At 36.6% G+C, this 18,679-nt stretch overlaps 1 protein-coding gene across 1 annotated transcript; it reads right to left on the bottom strand.

Annotated features, from left to right (window-relative positions):
• Positions 1 to 216: 216 nt before the first annotated feature.
• On the bottom strand, positions 217 to 17,185 carry LOC113634181 (pyroglutamylated RF-amide peptide receptor). Its single transcript, XM_047805782.1, has 6 exons — positions 16,743 to 17,185; positions 12,011 to 12,169; positions 9,489 to 9,550; positions 8,542 to 8,774; positions 6,608 to 6,705; positions 217 to 2,800 (listed from the first exon to the last, which is right to left on the bottom strand). The coding sequence occupies exons 1-6, from the start codon at positions 17,071 to 17,073 to the stop codon at positions 2,343 to 2,345; spliced, it is 1,341 nt and encodes a 446-aa protein (XP_047661738.1). The 5' UTR covers positions 17,074 to 17,185; the 3' UTR covers positions 217 to 2,342.
• Between the last annotated feature and the right edge of the window lie 1,494 nt (positions 17,186 to 18,679).

Here is an 18,679-nt window from a genome sequence, read left to right as displayed (position 1 = left end):
CTAGTCATGGTTTTTGACGGCTCAAACATGGAAATTAGAAGCGTTTACACTGTGAAAGGTCAGATTCCAAACTATGGAACAAGAAACAAGATAAGCCAGGTTTCTGTTTAACAGGCATCTATTTTGACACATTATCAATTGTGAAAAGCCCTTAAGCATCCCGAAGGACAAATAAACGGAACCTGAGGAACATATGCAACGTCAAATGCGGTCAGATTATGAAAGAATTGCAGCCCAGGTGAGTTATTACAGAGCAATTGTTTCTTGTGGACTGTAGACCTTCAAGAGAAAATGTTTAGCGATAAAAGGACAAAACAGACTGACGTTCAATTTCTATATTAGAACACATTGTGCATTCCCATTGAGCAGAAACATCAGTCCTGACGTGATCGCTAGAGAAATTGACCATACAGACGTAAAGAGGCAGTGGACACAGCGGATAAATCCTATAACCAGTGCGCATTAACTAGCTTCCTAACCGGATTCCTCCAAATAAAACGAAAGTAATTCTGGGTGCTCATTATTTTTTATATTTACTAGTTCTGACAAACCTTTGCTTTTATTTAGTATATTTATCACGATCATACGTGTTTTCTGTGTCGATACAGCTGAGAGAACGAGACATGTTTATTCTGCTCAGCATCTAGTCTTATGAACACTACTATTGTCTGATTGAAGATTTTTCTGCATTTAAAAATGTTGATGTACTTCAGGGTTCCTATCTTGTACTGTACGATTAGTTTGCACAGTGATGGCACAAAAAGGACAGATATTTTACCATAAACACAATACAAAGATTAAAACAAGGTGCATATAATACAATAGACTATTTATAAATTTCACAGACATGACTGTTGACTTTGACATTTGAAGGTCTCGATAAAACCCTGTTTTGAGAACACTTCTTCAGAAATTCCAAAATTTGTAAAAACCTTTGTTTTTACAAAAGGCACTGCAGCGCAGCAGGATTTAATTCCGAGAGTTCATGTTGAACTTCTTCCTGTGTTGATGTTCTTCCTGTGTGCTTGTGGGCTTCCTCCAATGCTGCTATGCACACTGGGTGCTTGGGGTGAAAACATGTATGCATGGTGCTCTGTGATGATCTGGCAACCCATGAACAGCATAATACTTCCTTGTGCTCCATCGTCCTGGATCCGGATATTCCTGACCAGGATAAATCTGCTTCTGAAATGCAATGAATTAGTACCTTGGTGCATTCAGAAAATAAGTCCTAAGTAGATCCCAGCATTGACTGATTACTTTTGTAGGGCACTTTATGCAGCAGGTAAAGAGTGTACAAGGTCTGCTGTCTCTTTGCATAGAGGATCAGGAGCTAAATGTATTAGTTCATACATGAATGCAGTGTTCTGTTTGAATGAGGAAGCTGTATCTGGTGTCTCGGACATCCCGAACACTGAAGAACAGTACACAAACAGATCATTTGGATCTCCTGAGTCTAACAAAGTACCTGTTGTGTAGATGTCTGATAAAATGTGCACCACTGTTCAGATCTCATTGGAGGAAATTTAAGCTGTAGTTGCTTGGGGATCGGAACCCCTCGCGATAGGTGAAAATCCGTGAAGTAGGATTGGCCCTAAGTTTGACCTTTTCACTGATGGTCATCATCTTCCTCTTCCTCTTGAGCTCACTAATCTTTCGCAGATCTTTCGCTAATCTTTCACAGGGGCATGGCACTTAGGAGGCATTGTAAGGGCTTAACGAAAAGTTAATTTCGAACACAATATGCGAGACACAGTTGACAGCGTGAACGAGAGTGGCGAGATACAACAAGGGAAGATGCTGGGAGAGGATGCGATGATGCGCAGCCAATCAGCTCAGATCTCGTGCCGGGAACCAATCATGTGCTATGTCTGAGTGCCCATGGGTATGATCAAATCCTCTGAGAGAGTTTCTCTCTTTGTCTGGCATCCTGGGAAACCGTTTTTATTTTTATTTTTTGATGAATATTTTTGAAAAATCAGCGATGCACTGAGGCCGGGAAACTTGAACCGCGAAGTAGCGAGGGATTACTATCTATCGCTTTCTCTGTCTTTCTTGGCCACAACAGAAAAATGAGTCAGAGATGCAATCTTTAGTCATATGCATCTCAATATACTGATGGTTTATCTGAGCCAAAACTGAACATCACAGCTTGATTCACTGTTGTATAAACTACAGGGTAGTGCATATAACTGCAGTCCTGCTAAAAAATACATAATTCTGTCAAGTATAAAGCTTTCTGTACATTTGGTTTTGGCATGACCGTTAGACTTCCATTGTCTCTCTTGGCTGTAGTGTTGTTTTTTGCAGTGACAGCTTTTCACACCATCTCCTCTTGAGAATTATTCACTCGTAATTCCTGCTGTTTTCTGATCCGATCTGTAGGTAGCATCCATGTGCACGGGGTCAGTGACGTTCAGAATGACAGTGCCTGAGTTGTGACTGGGCCAAATTGAACCAAGCAGGTTCATGGGGTTGAATGATTCGGACCTCGTTCCATTTGTCACCAGTGCCACACCGTTCTCTGTGTCCCAGGCAACTTTGCTCCATGGCTGGACTCTGACTCTCCTCTCCATCCTCTCCATGGTGGTCCTTGGTTCCGTGACGGAGACTCCAACTCGGGTCTGCCTTCTCCGGAAACAGGGTATCCGTCTGTGCATGAGCAGCGCCAGCAAATCCCTTTTGAAGTTGGTGTTGAGGGCTGCATAGATCACTGGATTGCACACAGAGTTGCTGAAGCCCAGGATCTGCACCAAGCTAAGCAACAGAAACTCTGAGTCCAGGTCCAGGTTCAGCTTTTCTGAGATTGAAGTGTAAACAAAACAGTTCATATTAGTGCAAGTCATGGATAAAATGGTATTAAAGAGATTGTTTTTATACTGTGCATTTAATGTCTCTCATTTTACATGTCTGGCATTGGATATGAAAGTAGATCATCAAGTAACATCAAGATTATATTAAATCCGTTCAAAACAGTAAATCTAATCAAAATATTTTAATTCTCACAGTTCTAATCAATAGTTCAACAATGAAACTTTTTTATTTAAATATTAATTTTATTACAGCTTAAAATTATTCAAATTATTCATTCATTCATTCATTCATTCATTCATTCATTCATTCATTTTCTACCGCTTATCCAAACTTCTCGGGTCACGGGGAGACTGTGCCTATCTCAACACACAGCCATTAATGTCTAAACCGCTGGCCACAAAAGTGATTACACCCCTAAGTGAAAATGTCCAAATTGGGCCCAATTAGCCATTTTCTCTCCCCGGTGTCATGTGACTCGTTAGTGTTACAAGGTCTCAGGTCTGAATGGGGAGCAGGGGTGTTAGATTTGGTGTTATCGCTCTCACTCTCTCACACTGGTCACTGGAAGGTCAACATGGTACCTCATGGCAAAGAACTCTCTGAGGATCTGAAAAAAAGAATTAATGCTCTACATAAAGATGGCGTAGGCTATAAGAAGATTGCCAAGACCCTAAAACTGAGCTGCAGCACGGTGGCCATTTGTAGACTAATTTAAACCATGATCTTGACCAGGCAGGTACTAAAGGATAAAAGAGTGAAAGCTGTCACAGGTGAACGTTTGAGAAATGTTTTAATTCTACTGCGACAATTAAACCTTATTTTAATTTGTTGTTGTTGTTGTTTTTGCATTTAAAGAGAAGAAAGGTTAAGCTGGTCTATTCAGCCCTGCTCTGCTGATATACAGATAACCTTTACTTTGGGTCTCGAAATCTGATATGATAGATTATTTTTATTTATCCGCAACCTTTAAGCTCTAAACAATCACATATGATAAGATCTTTTCTATTCTGCTTTGAAACTCATATTTCATATATTGCTTCATTGTCAGCTGTGAATTTATATTTTAGATTCATATAATTCTATATATATATATATATATATAAATAAGTAAATAGAAAATTATACTAGTAGAACATTATACTATATCAGCACATGTTATCAGGTAGTAAAGCTTTTATCTTTTTAAAAAAATACAATTTAAATTAAAAAATAATACTCATTACAAAATTGATATGGATAAAAGCAACTAGCAGTCATGTGGGAGAAACTTATAAGAGCATGTGAGCGTGTGTGTGTGTGTGTGTGTGTGTGTGTGTGAGCGAGTCACAAAAATAGCAGACGATGAGGAGTCACTAGCTGGTGATCTGGCTGTGCGGTTTTTGTGCACAAGTCAGGTGTGTGTGTGTGTGTGTGTGTGTGTGTGTGTGTGTGTGTGTGTGTGTGTTTATGTCACAAATCACACAAATTGACCAATTAGAAATGCACGTGTAAACTACTGAGGAAGCAAATGTCATATATTCTCACTCATTCACTTGCTCCCTAACTCTGGCTGCTGTTAATGTGGTGTTTGTGTGTGTGTGTGTTTGTGCGTGTGTGTGTTTGTGTGTGTGTGTGTGTGTGTGTGTGTGTGTGTGTGTGTGTGTGTGTGTGTGTGTGTGTGTGTGTGTGTGTGTGTGTGTGTGTGTGAGTGTGTGAGTGTGTGTGTGTGTGTGCACTCGGGAATCTGTGTTTTATGTGTTCATTCACACGCATTCATACTCGGCATGTCGATTACACCAGACGTCAAATGGCTGAACGTTTGAACGATAACAATTATCCAACTGAAAACAAATCTAAATTTTCTAAAGTTCTTTTAATGTAGGTTCAGAGAAAATAGAATAAAAAATGGGGAAGGGGTAGTTGAAAAGAATAAACACAAAAATGAACACAATTACTCGGGAATAAAAGTTACATGAAAGTAAATAAAGAATGTCATTATGTCAGATTCATAGTGTATGAGACGGTTGTGTGTGCGTGTGCGTGTGTGTGTGTGCGTGTGTGTGTGCGTGTGTGCGTGTGTGTGTGCGTGCTAGAATGAGAGAAGTGTTCAGGAAAACCATGATTAAGAGATGGGGTGTAATGAGACAGCATGTGAAAATGAATGCATTATAGGGCATCTTACAGCTGATCATAGAGACTTCATGGAAATTTAAGACCGTGTGTATGTGAAAATGACAGCAAATCTACATCACTGAGAGAAAAAAAAAAAGCCAAATTCAAGACATTTCTATAAAAATCGTTATTCAGCAGTAGCTAGCAGCTCACCGTTTGTCAGGTTGAGCGTCGTCTCTGGTTTATGTTTCACCAGCTTCAAAAAGCGTAGGTTTTTGTCTGAATGGTAGCTTGATTTTAAGTCGCCATCAAACAAGATGGCATAGAAGTAAATACTGTAGCAAGGATTCCTTTTGTCGTTCAATTAAAACAACGGCACTTTTCACCGAAGGTAACAATGCTCCTGTAGTAACTTTCTGAGCTGCACTGAATTTTAAATACAATTTAGTATTATTCCTGAAGTACACTGCATTTACATTCTTCTTATTTAATGTGTACACAGTGTTTAGCATAAGTGTTCAAACCTTGGAACTTTCCCCCATAGTGTAGTGCTACAACCTAGAACTAAAATGAACTTAACTGAATTGAAACAAAACACACCGCAAAAACTGATATCTCAGTAAGTAGAAATATCTTATATATAGTCAGATTTATCTAGTATAAGGTTACTAAACCTATTTCTAGATTTATTTCAATCTTTCCATATTCTTGTTCTATCAGACTATTTCAAGCTTGAATTTAGTAAAACATGTATAGAATTATGTTTTAATTAGTTAGATTTGATCATATTCAAGATGGTTTTATTAATAATATTATAAATATTAATATGTTTTTTGCAGTGCTGTGTCACAGTTTTTTGTCACTAGCTAACTTAAAGGCTTTGAGGTTATTGCTTTCTTTTGCCCTCTAGAGAAAATACAGGGCTCTTTTTTCTATTCACAAGATTTTTTCATGTACAATTAGAACTCCTGGTTTAATGGGAAAAGGAAATATCTGACAGCATGTGCTGAATAAATGACTAATGGACGTTATAGTATTACGTAATGAATAGGAAATTCAAGGCTGATGCATTTTACTCTCATTTTGTTTAAAGTGAAACAGTGACCTTGGTATTATAAAGTTTTGATTAAAAAAAAGTAATTAATATATTAATAAATAATTAATCATTGGAGGATTCTTCATTGGTGTTTACTTTTTTAAGCTTTTGGTACTATATTAAAAGGTTTTATCTGCCAGCCAATCGTTATCAAGGATGAACATCATAAAGAGTAGCCTTGGCCTATCGATCTCCATATCCATATCCAAGAAGTGGTTTCACATAAAGAAAATGCCTTATTATACTATGATTATGAAATGCTTGGAGGAATCCTCCCTGACATGTATCTGATATTGAGCAGAAATCAGTACTCCTACCGCAGTAGACGCCAGACAGATGCAGAAATGAAAAAAAACCAAGGTTACTATCGTAACGTGAAAGATATCTGAGCAGGTGTCAGATCAGCCTCCCTGGTGACATGAAGTAAGATGGTAGCATGTAAGTCACATTTGACAGCCAGTTGATGGGCTGGTGTAGTGAAATAGTTTCTGAGGTGCATGAAGAGGCTATACCACATGGTGAGATGCCTCACTCATGCTTTCAGTGAACCTGAGATAAGATAGTAGGTCTCTCTGTGAGTGTACTGTATGTGTATGTGTCTGTTACCATAGTCCAGCAGCAGTGATACAAGGTGAAATGGAGCCCAGCAAGCAGCGAACAGAAGCACCACGGTGGCCATCATCTTCACTGCTCTCCTCTTCCTCCTGGAAGCAGCAACTTTGCTAATGATTCACAAACACTCACAAACTGGTCTTGCAGTAATCCAACATGAGCTGAAGTTCCAAAGCTAAGAACCTGAAGCTGAGATCTGGCAACATTCCCTGGTAATACTGAGCACCAGGTAGAAATGCACTCAAAACTGGATATCGTCAATGATACTAATTTCTAGACACATATTCTATAACATAAATCTGTTTAATTTTTAAAGGAGACTAGAAATCCTGAAAGTCCATGTGTTATAAAGACAATCTTGCTAGCAGATTTTTGAATAAGTCTAACTATTGTCTCCTGATCACTATGAACAGGGAAGCTTTGGATGCCCAAAGAGCTGTTATTTATTCTTACTCGGCTTGTTTTAGTGCTTGCTGCAATCTACGTCTGGTATTTTACTGACTTTTAGACTGGTATCTCATTCAGGGTGTGTTCCACCTCTTGCCCAGTGTTCCCAGGATCCAGGGTGACCTTGACCAGGATAAAAATGCTTACTGGACGTGTGTAAGTATAAGGGATGTTTCAGGGAAACATTGACTGAAATTGACTGGACAGAGTAATGAAGTCGTAATAGAGTTGAAAGTTATTTATATTAATACTATAATCGGTCATTGCATTTCGAATCTAGAATATTTTCTCATATTGGTGGTTGCTACTTGATTCTATTATGAGCAAAATAATTAAACAGTTTTATTCCAATAATTTAAAAAATGTTTTGGTTCCTATGCATCCTCATAGCCTGCAAATCCTTTGTGCACCGCATCCATTTCCTTCATTTGTTTGCTAGTGTGTTTCGTAACCCACCAGCCCCACACCAGTTTCCACCTACGTCTCTTGTGATTGGTTCCAGCTGTTCCATGTTTTCATCTTCATCTCTCTTGTTCAAGCACAGTATGAGCCTGCAGCTGTTGGTATAGTTAGTTTTGTATGTCTTGGCATTAATTTTAGCTGCTGTTTTCTCCCTAGTTTTTAATCTGGTTTCTGGTTTAGACTATTGGCAAAATACTTTTTTCAACTTTTATTTAGATTGGGTGAAATGATTACATAAACCTTGTTAAAATTCGGTGGAATTTCCTTTAAAATTGTGTGAATCAAATGCTTTGGGTATCCTTCCAACAAATGAGCACCTTAAAAAAATTGCTGTAATGTTTGCCCATTACTCCTGACAGAACTGGTGTAACTTGGTAAGGTTTACTTTCAGTTCAGTTCACTTCACACCTTTGTGATGGCCACTCCCATATTTTCACTTTAAGCTGTCTTGAAGTGGTGTTTCTGGATAATTCTTGTTCCAAGTGATACGATCTATAAGTGCACCAGTCCCTTTCTACAGCAAAACAGCCCCAGGACATGATGCTACCTCCCGCATGCTTCAAAGATGGGTTGGTGTTCTTCAAAGTTTCACCTGTTTTTGTCTATCCATAGCACTGATCTTGTGCATGTGGTACCTTCAATAATCCAAGAAGAAGCTGAACCTTTTTCCTGTACACCATGTTTACACAGAAGCTTTTAAAAACCATTACATCAATTTCTGGAGTCTTCAGTCTGTTTAAAGAGACAGTCAACTTTGTGTGGTACTGTATGCTGAATTATATCAGTAGTTTACTATCTTTAGTCTAGGGATTTATAAACTTTGATTTTCTGATCTATTTCATTTACATATGAACAAACCTGTACGTTTGGTTTATAATCATGGATTTGCATGCATTTGTTCAGACCCCTTCTATACACATTGTTACTGCTCTTACCTGTGAGACCTCTGTGTTCTTTATAACATTTGCTTTTAGCTTGCATTTGAAGCACATATTTACCCAAACTTTCTTTGCTCTGACCTGGTGATCTTGTTGATCTCAGACCCTGGCAGTGTTTGGAACACAGCCTCGTGAATGCGGTGTTTGCCCCACAGTTCCCTCATGATCTTCCCATACAGGATAGCCATGGTCACCATTGGGACCAAAAAAAACATCACTGATAGGCATAAGGTGTATTTCCGCCTCCAGTGTTGGCTTGGCCACACCTCCAGACAACTGGTGTGATGAACATCAAACAGGAAGTCGTATTTCACCTGTAAGTTTGAGAGATCAAGTTTATTAAGAGGCTAGTTTTAAGTCAGCTCTTTTAATGTTGGATAGTCGGTGCAAATATGTAATGAAGTGTTGTACTTTGGTTTGATCTTGGATGATGAAATAAAACTTTCATGTTCTTTAGCCAGCCAAGAACTACAAGACCCTTCACATGATCAGTGACAAGTAGTAAGTGTAGAAACCTGCATAATTGTTAAGTTTTAAATTGCACTCCATTCATTTGGTCATTCGAAGAATGCTAAGAAACTTATAATATATGTTATAATAATGTTAATAATACTAATAATTTGATCTGCTTGAAAAGTTTTAATCTGCTTGTTTTCAGCATCTATATGTCTGTAATATTCTATTGACTTATACATTTCTGCTGTTAACCTCCTTTAATAAAAAAAATTAAAAAATAAACAAATAAAAAAATAGATATACTAAATGTCTTGAATGTCCTAAAAACACACAAGAAAACAATTCCTGGCTTAAACACAATATTTGTGTTTGCCATTTATTAAAAACTATTAAATAATTAAATAACTTAATATAATTATAATTTAATATAAGTATGTACAAAATAAATAAATAAATAGATAGATAGATAGATAGATAGATAGATAGATAGATAGATAGATAGATAGATAGATAGATAGATAGATAGATAGATAGATAGATAGATAGATAGATAAATAAATAAAAGCTCATACCTGTACTTTCTGCACAAACCACATGGGAGCTGCAATTGCCAGTGCGATTATCCACACAGCCACTGGAATAAGAACAAAAGAAAATTATATGAAGAGAAATCCCACATTTATAAACATATTCATTTATATTAGGATTGTATCAAAATCAAGATAAAAAAATTTGAAAGTAGTTGCATCGATAATGTTATGCCGTAGTACATAATTGAAGACACATACGCAAGACTTTTATCTAACAAGGCTGGCAGAGAAAATGAGGTTTCAACATTAGAATGGATGACGTGCACAATGCTTCACACAACATGATTAAATTAATTTCCAATTAAGTTCCTAATTACTTAATAGTCATTTATCAACATTCATCTTCAGGTCAGAGGAGGCAGGTTAAAAATTACATTCAGTAAATTACAAACAAAAGCATTGGGCATTATTTATCAATTTTTTACAAATTGACTCATATTACTCAAATAATAAACTGTACATTTCATGAGCTGACTCAAACTCCAAACAGTTCTACTATTATACAGTTACAGAGAAGCAGGGTTCATTTACTGCCATCAGTAAAACTCTCCACTTTATTATAGCTACCATAAAAATGTCCAGTGATTCTTGGTTATTTCTACATTCTAAAACTTTATTGATGCTTTTCTTCCTGTTAGTTATGAAAGCCTGCATTTTATTGTCACTCTTTTCATGTGCAAATTCCTTCTAAGCCTCTGGTTCCATACAGAGAGGCATCATGTAGCTGATGCATTCATTTCCAATGTCACTGCACTACTCAGCATGCCATTAACTTTACAGGAAGAGTGTACTGTACGTAGGTGATGAGTAAAAACAGTAGTCAATAAACTAGATGTAAGTATTTAAAAACACATTGTCATACTGTATATACGAAAGTTCGTTCAAATTATTTCCTTTTTACTTTATGCACAGTGAATAAACTCTACATCATTATTCCTCGTACCATTGTATAAGTCATAAACACCTGAATACTAAAAGAGCCTAGAAAATTCTTAATATTATTACCTTCACTACTATTCGTACACTGTGTGCTAACAGAGTGATATTAAAAATTTGTGACTTAATAAGCATACTCCATGGGAAGATTAAAGAAATACACTAACTGTTTTATTAAGAAAATTTATGCACCTACACATTTATGCAATTATCCTGTCAACATATCATGTGGAAGCCATGCAGATATAAATCATAAGCTTCAGGTAATATTCACATCAAACATCAGAATGAGGAAAATGTATTTCAGAGTTTGCTGGAAATGTGTATTGTATCTTCTGTATTCTAGACTTTACAGAGAATCGTTAAAAAAAAATTCTGTGGGCAGAAAAACACAGGCAGGGTTACAATCTTCACCTATTCAGTTTAGATGAGCCTCTGTTTAGTGTAGAATCAGATTCCTGGTCGGGTTGGTAGGTAATGATATTGAAGGTTTCTTCTAGAAATTTATATATATTTTGAAGTTTCATAGTCCTAACACTACATATCTATGTTTTGTTTGTTTTTTTTCTTAAATTGTCAAATTTCTGTTTCTGTTTAAAAGCATTAGAAGCCAGATCTGGAAAGATATGTACTGTATCACTTTACCATCAAATTGCAGGGGTTTCGATCTTGCTAGGCGCTGTATATGTTCGTTCACGTGTTAATTTAAAGAACCTGAACAATAAATGCCTGTGACCGGCCGTCTCTTAGAGGCTGCGACGATTAGTCTGCATATTAGCAGATCTGCAACTCTAGTGTAAACGCTAACAAATGATATGTTCAATACTGATAAAGTAGATGAAAGAAGATCAAATGTACTGCCAAAGAAACTATTTAGTTTCAATATTGCTTCCATGTCTGCATTTGATGCCTCCATTACTTTTATGCTAGCATGATTAGCATTGGCCCACAGCTCCACCAAAGTATACGCAGAACATTCCTCCTCTTCTATGCTTGGCTTTACAGCTTTCTTCTGCCTTACTGGCATTATTCAAGATGGCCAGGGTATGAAGGAATGAACAGGTAATGATTTCCAGATGACCACAAGGTATATTAGAATGAAATAATTGAGTAGCGGAAAGCTATCGAAAACATGTTTACTCCATTCAATGCATAATCATCATCCATGTTTTAAGTTTTTCTAATTGTACAAAAATTGTACAATTACTCATAATTACAGTTTCGACTAATGATTGTTGTATACAAAATACTGAAATATGCTGACATCAGGAAATATAGAAAACAATGGAACATTTTCAGTTCCAATTTGTACATGTGAGACCTGCTTCCCATATAGATTCATTCACCTGGAACTTACTAGAGCAAAAAAAATTAGAAATAAAAAAATCTCCTTTGAAATTTATAGCTCATAGTGATAAGCTAGTATTATTAACTATTCCGACTAATTTACAAGCAAAATTTACACACCAATTTGAATGTAACTCTATCCAGACCAACACACACTGCATCACACTGAGGATATAATTGCAAGGAGACACTGTACTGGAAAGCAGCCATATTTTTCTCACCAAGCATTATGATGGAGCTGTGAAGGATGTAGTTGTTGCGGACATGAAGAGGATACAAAATCCCTTGAAAACGCTCCACAGCGATACAAGTCATGGTCAGGATGCTGGTTGCTATGGCAGTCACTTGGAGGAAAGGGACCAGCTTGCACAGGAAGTTGCCTGCAGAGTCAAGTGTGCATGAGTGTGACTGATGAAAGTTTGGAAGCTTATGTCTGGATGCAGGAATATTGATCCACAAGCTTTGGTAACTTAATTTTGTCATTATTGTGAATGCTTACATCCAGTTCCTAGCTTGTTTAACAGGTACTCATTAATTGATGGTAATTAATGACAACTATGCTTACAGAGTAATGATTATTATGAAATTATCTCACCATATATAATGAACACAAAATATTATATTATAAAAAAATAATAAAAAATAAAAATACACACACACACACAAATACACACATATGTGTATATATATATATATATATATATATATATATTTTTTTTTTTTTTTTTTTTTTTTTTTTTTTGCATTTTGTGTGTGTGTGTGTGTGTGTGTGTGTGTGTGTGTGTGTGTTATTTTCATTTTTATATGTTGTTATTTCACATTGAGGGGGAAAAATGTTCTTACAGCATCTTGCTTTAATTTAATGCTTTTATAATATTTATTTTTTCAAATTTAATGGCACTTATCAGCTTTCTAAAACCTTCAACACATTTTAGTTCCTGCCCTTAGTTCAGTTTCTTCTGGATGAATAAATAGATTGATGAATAGAATCCAAAAATGGTTTCTGCACCATCCCCACCAGTATTCTGTCAAATCCTTCTACACTGATGTCCAATAGGTTCCCTAATTACATCCGTAATTTGCTGCACACAATATGTCTATAGTCCCTCTTCACAGTGTTCAGTGATTTTATAATCATGAAGATGAACAAGATGAATAAAGGTAATGATTAGAGGAAAAGGTCATGGACTTAATGAGCCCTCTCTTAAAAGATGTATGGCAAAAATTGCTCAACTGAGCATTTTTGTCTATTTTCACATCTAGAAACACTAATCAGGCTATATCTTATTGGAGACTTCAAAAAAGAGTCTCCTTTATAAGCTATGTAAAATAAAGTAAAAAAAAAGTATAAAAGCTGACTACAGAGCTGACAATATAATTAAGCTAATGGGATGATAATTGGCAGCGATTTGATTGAATGACATGAATAACATCTAAATACTATATAGTATTAATATATAGTATCTCACAGAAGTGTGTACACCCCTCACATTTGTGTAAATATTTTATTATATCTTTTAATGTGACAACACTGTAGCAAGGTAAATGAAAACTAGTGAGTGTACAGGTTGTATAAAAGTGTAAATTTGCTGTCACCTCAAAATAACACAACACACAGCCATTAATGTCTAAACCGCTGGCCACAAAAGTGATTACACCCCTAAGTGAAAATGTCCAAATTGGGCCCAATTAGCCATTTTCTCTCCCCGGTGTCATGTGACTCGTTAGTGTTACAAGGTCTCAGGTGTGAATGGGGAGCAGGGGTGTTAGATTTGGTGTTATCGCTCTCACTCTCTCATACTGGTCACTGGAGGGTCAACATGGTACCTCATGGCAAAGAACTCTCTGAGTAAAGATGGCGTAGGCTATAAGAAGATCGCCAAGACTCTGAAACTGAGCTGCAGCACATTGGCCAAGACCGTACAGCGGTTTAACAGGTCAGGTTCCACTCAGAACGGGCCTCGCCATGATAGACCAAAAAAGTTGTGGCATGTGTTCAGCATCATATCCAGAGGTTGTGTCCAGGAAATAGATGTTTGAATGCTGCCAGCATTACTGCAGAGGTTGAAGGGGTGAGGGGGTCAGCCTGCCAGTGCTCAGACCTTATGCCACACACTGAAGTCAATTTGAATTGGTCTCCATGGTCCCAGAAGGAAGCCTCTTCTAAAGATGATGCACAAGAAAGTCCAAACGCAGTTTGCTGAAGACAAGCAGACTAAGGACATGGATTATTGGAACCATGCCCTGTAGTCTTTTGAGACCAAGATAAATATATTTGGTTCAGATGGTGTCAAGCACTTTTGGTGGCAACCAGGTGAGGAGTACAAAGACAAGTGTGTCTTGCCTACAGTCAAGCATGGTGGTGGGAGTGTCATGGCCTGGGGCTGCATGAGTGCTGCCAGCACTGGGGAGCTACAGTTCATTGAGGGAACCATGAATGCCAACATGTACTGTGACATACTGTACTGAAGCAGAGCATGATACCATCAATTCGGAGACTGGGCCACTTAGTTTTATTCAACATAATAATGACCCCAAACACAACTCCAAGACGACCACTGCCTTGCTAAAGAAGCTGGGGTAAAAGTGATGGACTGGCCAAGCATGTCTCCAGACCTACACCCTATTGAACATCTGTGGGGCATCCTCAAACAGAAGGTGGAGGAGCGCAAGGTATCTAACATCCATCAACTCGGTGATGTTCTGGTGAGCTCCATGCACAAGATGGTTAAGTCAGTGCTGGAAAATAATGGTAAATAATGGCCACACAAAATATTGACACTTTGGGCCCAATTTGGACATTTTCACATAGGGGTGTACACACTTTTTTGGCCAGCGGTTTAGATATTAATAGATGTGTGTTCTGTTATTTTGAGGGGACAGCAAATTTACACTATTATACAATCTGTACACTCACTACTGTAAACTCACTACTGTAGCTAAGTGTCATTTCACATTCACGCTGTCACATGAAAAGATATAAAAAATATTTACAAAATGTGAGATGTGTACACACTTCTGTGATATACTGTATATTAATCCTTCATTCTTGCCATTCCTTATTCCAGGAATTAATACATATAATTTCAATAATTACATACAGTCACAGTAATGGTTGTTTACATAATTGTAACCAATTAAAATCACAGAGGTGACACTCTATTTGATGTGTACCAACATTTCTATAAGCAAAATGAGTAAAGGCTTATGTCAAAACGCATACAATGTACGTTTTTTAGGGCTTTGTCTTTATGTGGAATCAGAAAACATTTGCCATTAATTATGATTGAGAGACTAATTTAGATTCTGTTTTGCTGTATTTATTTTACATTTGCATACATAGTCTACCACATCTCCCATTTTATCCATATCTTTCATTTTACTAGCGTTGTCCCAACGGCACTATGTAAATACCCTTCAGATAAATTTTCACCACCATTTAGAAGAAGTAAACTGTAACTGAATGTAAATATAATTTGTTGCTTTTCTTTGTTTTCTGTTGCTTCACAAAAAACACAGTACCTTGCATAAAACATTAATTGATGGAAAATTAATTAAGACCATATTTTTAATATGTTAGCAAATTGGACGTTACAAAAAGCAAATAAAACGACAGAAAACATAAGGTCTATCTAATATATTAAATATTAGAACTTCTCAATTTATCCTATGTTTTCACTTTAATTCTGATTAAAATTCATCTTATTTTGGTCACATAAAGGCTTTGCGAAGGCAAATGCAACTAGCACAACCACGTTGCTCCGGCAGCCACATATAATAGTGTATTATGTGTAAAGCTAAATAGCTATTCCAGTCCATGAAGCACAAAGCCTGCAGAGGCAAAATAACTATCACCACAATGAAAGAAATGCCTATGACCATGTTTGTGAATAGCTCCCTTTTAATAAAAAAAGGGTTTTATAAAAGTCCAAAAAAAATCTAAATAATATAACCATATAACAATAAAAAACATAATAATTTATTTATCTCTTCTGTGAGCAGTCAGGCCCAATCAACAGACTGGAGCTTTGAAACAAACTGTGTATATATACTATTTTAAGAAATGTATGGTATTAATTGAATCTATTATTATTAGTGACATAATTCTGACAATTAAACAAGATTATAAAAATTTTATTATTTACATATATTACAATATGAAGATGTCTATTTATTTGGACAGGTTATTATTCAAGAGAAAGTTGTTTAGATTATGTTCTGGAAATTATTAGCTTTAAAATGTATAGAGTTAAACATCAATTCCTCAAAGAACATTAATAAATAAAAAATGAGGTTTACACCCCCTTTAACCTATGTTTACATTCACATATATCAGTTCAATACTTCACTAAAGCCTATTTAAAGCTATAGAATCTGACTGATAGCAGAAGGTCATGAAGTGAACGTTTAATGGAAAATGTACATTTGTACATCTTCTGAACCTTCTCAATTAGAAGCCCAACAATCTAATCACTGAGCCACCACTTCCTAGTACTGCTGATGTGTTACTTTAAAACTCAATGGGGCCAAAATCTTACCTCAGCTACCTCTAGATTTATTTAGGTATAAGATTCCTCATCTTAATAAAAAATTTAAAGTCCTTGTTTGAACCTCATATTGGGTCACGCAGCAAGTAAAATATACTGAAACCCTTGTTCTTGCTTTCTAAACTCTTGTTTAGACTACTGTACCTACACATACTCCACATCCACATATATGTATATATATATATGCATGAAGCCATTTTTAGCCATTTAAATACAACCTTATTATACTTTAACAAAAATTAACACATTTACATGCAATTATTGTTTTTGATTATGAATGTTGCAGCAGCTTTGGAGTTTATAGCTTTTGATGTTATATAATTTTGCAGTGGTTGTTGGGATATGTAGATAATATATATGTATATAAACAGTGATGAGTGCAATGTCGTCTATGATGAAAGCTTACCTGCCAGCCAGTTGGTAAAAAAGTGTTGCAACAGGGACACAGGTACACACACAATGCCAATGAGAAGATCACTGAGTGCCAGCGAGCAGATGAAGAAAGTGCTTGGGGACTGCAGTGCTTTCTTACGGCAAAGAAGAACCAGCACAGCCCCATTTCCAACCACAGCAAGCCCAAAGATTAGCACATAGAGTAGACAAAATACTGGTAGAAGGGCATCTGGGAGCCTGGGCACAGCCACCAGAGGTGGGATGGAGTATTGTTGGATGAACTGCCATCGTGAGAGGTTGGACGCCTTCAGCATCATGTCCAACAAATCTGAGGTAAGGTTCATTGTTGACTCACAGTATCAGGGTTTTGGTCCAAGTCCAGATGAAAACATGAGGAATGCAGATCCAACAGAAATGAACTCCTACTGTAAATGGAGTATGACGGAATAATGCCTGCAAAACTGAAGAACCAATTTGTTACAAGCAGTTCACAACAGAAGACACAAGACAGCTCTTAAATGTTCTCATCTCAGACGAAGAACAGGTTATAGCTAACTGGTCTAAGCAATAATAAATTATTCAGGGAAAATGTAGGAAACTTAAAGTGATGTATGTATCGTTTGCGCATATTAGACACTATGTGCCAACCATCCATCAGTTGCACATATTAGACAACCATCCATCAATTGTACAACAACATGCATACATTGAGCTCATGCATAGTACAACAACATGCATACATTGAGCTCATATGAATATGAAGAAATGCTCATATTCTAAAACGCTACCATTGGATAAAATATAAAAAACATTGATCCATGTGCATTTTGTTGCAAAGCCATCAGCACATTACAGGTTACTTGCACCTTAATCATGCACCTCAGTAGGAGGAATGACCAAATAGGAATGACACTGCAGCATTACACGTCAGGCAGTTGAATTACAACTGGTTGTCAATTGGCAAGGCAACTTAACTCACTCATATGTTCAAATTTACCCTTGACATATGAATTCAGTGAAATGCACTGCAATAAATGAGTGCATATACAAGCAAGAGTGAAGTGCACACAGGAATGGCTACGCTATGTAAACCCTTATGTAAGTAAGGAAATATTCATACACACATTTCAAGGACCATTCTGCATACACAGGATTCAAATGGCCATTTCTAAAGTTATTGTATGCACCAGGTGTCTACTTATTACCTACAAACATTGACATTCACTAGTTTTCATTTACAAACAAAAAAGCTTATCTTAACAGATAAATGAGATGCTTAATAATACATTGTACAAAGCATTAAGGTACAAGTCCCTTTGATATCATAGAAGACAATGATGTACCCTGCTCACATTCTTTCTGATAACCTATAAAATGGGCTGATATGAATATTGTGAAGAGTTTAGTACGTCATCTCTAATTTTCCGGAGGTATTTGAGTCCACTTGGAGTATGATTAGTAAGTATTTCGTCATTTTTTCTATTCTCAGTAAATCTTTATGTCACATTTGGTTAAAAAAAAAAAAAAAAAAAAAGATGTCTCAGGACTATTTCAACATTTGGTAGACACACAGATATTTCTTCTTTCAGCTTCAAGTGCAAGTAAAAAGCTCAAGAAGTCCACTCTAGTTTGCAAGATACAGGGTCTGGAAGGCTAGCAAAGGGACCAATTCTCAAAAGGATAACATTTGAAAGAATGTACTGTTGTAGGAAAATAATCAGTAAGGTTGGATGTTAAGAGGGATGAGAACACCCAGTTGGACAAATACATTGAGAATAATTGAATCCCAAACTTGAAACCCAATGAAGAGGGCAGGGTGATTACACAGTAAAATCTACAAAATCCACAAGGCCAAGATGATCTATCGAGGAGGGGAAAGTCACTGAAGGGTGAATATGTGCAGGATCTGGATGTCATGGACGAGAACGCAAAAACCACTTAGCAGTTTAC

Source organism: Tachysurus fulvidraco, chromosome 21, assembly GCF_022655615.1.
Source record: "Tachysurus fulvidraco isolate hzauxx_2018 chromosome 21, HZAU_PFXX_2.0, whole genome shotgun sequence".
Taxonomy (NCBI): domain Eukaryota; kingdom Metazoa; phylum Chordata; class Actinopteri; order Siluriformes; family Bagridae; genus Tachysurus; species Tachysurus fulvidraco.
The sequence above is the reverse complement of the archived record's forward strand: the minus strand, read 5'-3'. Positions and strand labels throughout refer to the sequence as shown.